At 40.0% G+C, this 1,434-nt stretch overlaps 1 protein-coding gene across 1 annotated transcript; it reads left to right on the top strand.

Moving 5' to 3' along the window:
- Positions 283–750, top strand: LOC18592617. Its single transcript, XM_018125512.1, has one exon. It carries the CDS (start codon positions 283–285, stop codon positions 748–750), a length of 468 nt encoding a protein of 155 aa, XP_017981001.1.

Raw genomic sequence — 1,434 nt, 5'->3', positions numbered from 1 at the left:
CTTGAACTACATGCTGCAATGTGTGTTATGTAATGCTGAAAGGGAAACTTGTGATCATCGTTTTGTTACATGTAGAGAATTATGGAAGATATGGGTAGGATGGTGCAGATCATGGGTTATAGTGTGGGTTTCTCCTAGAAACATAAAGGAGTTATTTGTGGTGTGGAATGAATGGTAGGTTAGGGGTTTGGACATTAAGATATGGAAAATGGGCTTTTTGCAGTGGTATGGTCAATCTAGAAAATGAGAAATGAAATTGTTTTCCAAGTCAGAGAATGGAACATGGAGCAGGTCTTAGAGCTTGCGAGGATCAGAGTGGCTATCTGGGCCAATGCTAAATGGCCAAGGATTTATCCGTCAATTCTAGAAGTGTACCATCAACCTCCAACTCAAAGTCAATTGACTAAGAAGAGCCAAGAAAGGAAAGGAATAATATGGGAAAAGCCAGACCAAGGACAAATGAAGTTCAACGTTGATGGCACCGCTAGAAGATGCCCGGGGCCTACTAGAATTGGTGAGATCTTGAGGGGCTGTAGTAGGGAGGCTAAAATTATCTTCCCCAAAGCTCATGGAGAGGCTGATTCTAGCTTAGCAAAGATGATGGTAGTGAAGGAAGCACTTCTGATCTTTTCTGTTTCACAAAGGAATGAGAATCACAAACTCCTCATTGAGAGTGATTCAAGCAATATAGTGAAATGGACTAAGCATCTCAATTTAGCTCCGTGGAGAATGAGACAACTGAATCTGTAGATGGAGAGACTAAAAGTCGAGGTTAAGGACTAGGAGATTAGACATGTTAGAAGAGAGGCAAACCAGAGAGCTAAAAACTTAGCGAAGGAAAGTGTGCAACTCCAATTTGAGATTCTGAGAACCTTCATGTAAGCTTTCCCTTTTCTTTTCTTGTCAAAGGTGATTGGTGTTAAGATGGAGATTGGTTGACTGGTAGATGATCAGATGAAAGAGGTAATGGTGGTACCCATTTTAAGAAAATAGATGAAGCAGGGTGGTTTTTTTTTTTTGTGCGTTTAGGATTTTTATGCTTTAAAGGAATTCAAAGTTCTTTTGGGGTGTCCTCTGTTCCCTTGGGGTTTTTGTAGGTCCAATTTCTTCTTGCTTGAGTACTGGACTGTCCTCAGGTGTTTTTGTTTTGTTGTTGGGGGTTCTAAGTTCCTTCTATTTTCTAGGCTTTTCTTCTGCATCTTTATTTTAGTTTGTTCCAAGATCAAGGCCTTTTGGGAGGATTTGTCTTAGTTATGGGGTTTTTAGTGTTGGTCTTCTCCTTTAGATGTCGTGATGATGGATGTTATGGTTCAGTTCAGCTAGAAGAAGTTTGTTGGATTTAGTGTGCGGTGCAAATAAAAGATGCAGAGAGTGATGATACTAATCTTGATTGCTAACTGAGTTTCAAGCAATCTCGTTTTTGGCTAATGCTTT

Source organism: Theobroma cacao, chromosome 8, assembly GCF_000208745.1.
Source record: "Theobroma cacao cultivar B97-61/B2 chromosome 8, Criollo_cocoa_genome_V2, whole genome shotgun sequence".
In the NCBI taxonomy this organism is placed as follows: domain Eukaryota; kingdom Viridiplantae; phylum Streptophyta; class Magnoliopsida; order Malvales; family Malvaceae; genus Theobroma; species Theobroma cacao.
This window is presented reverse-complemented; position numbering and strand designations above follow the sequence as displayed.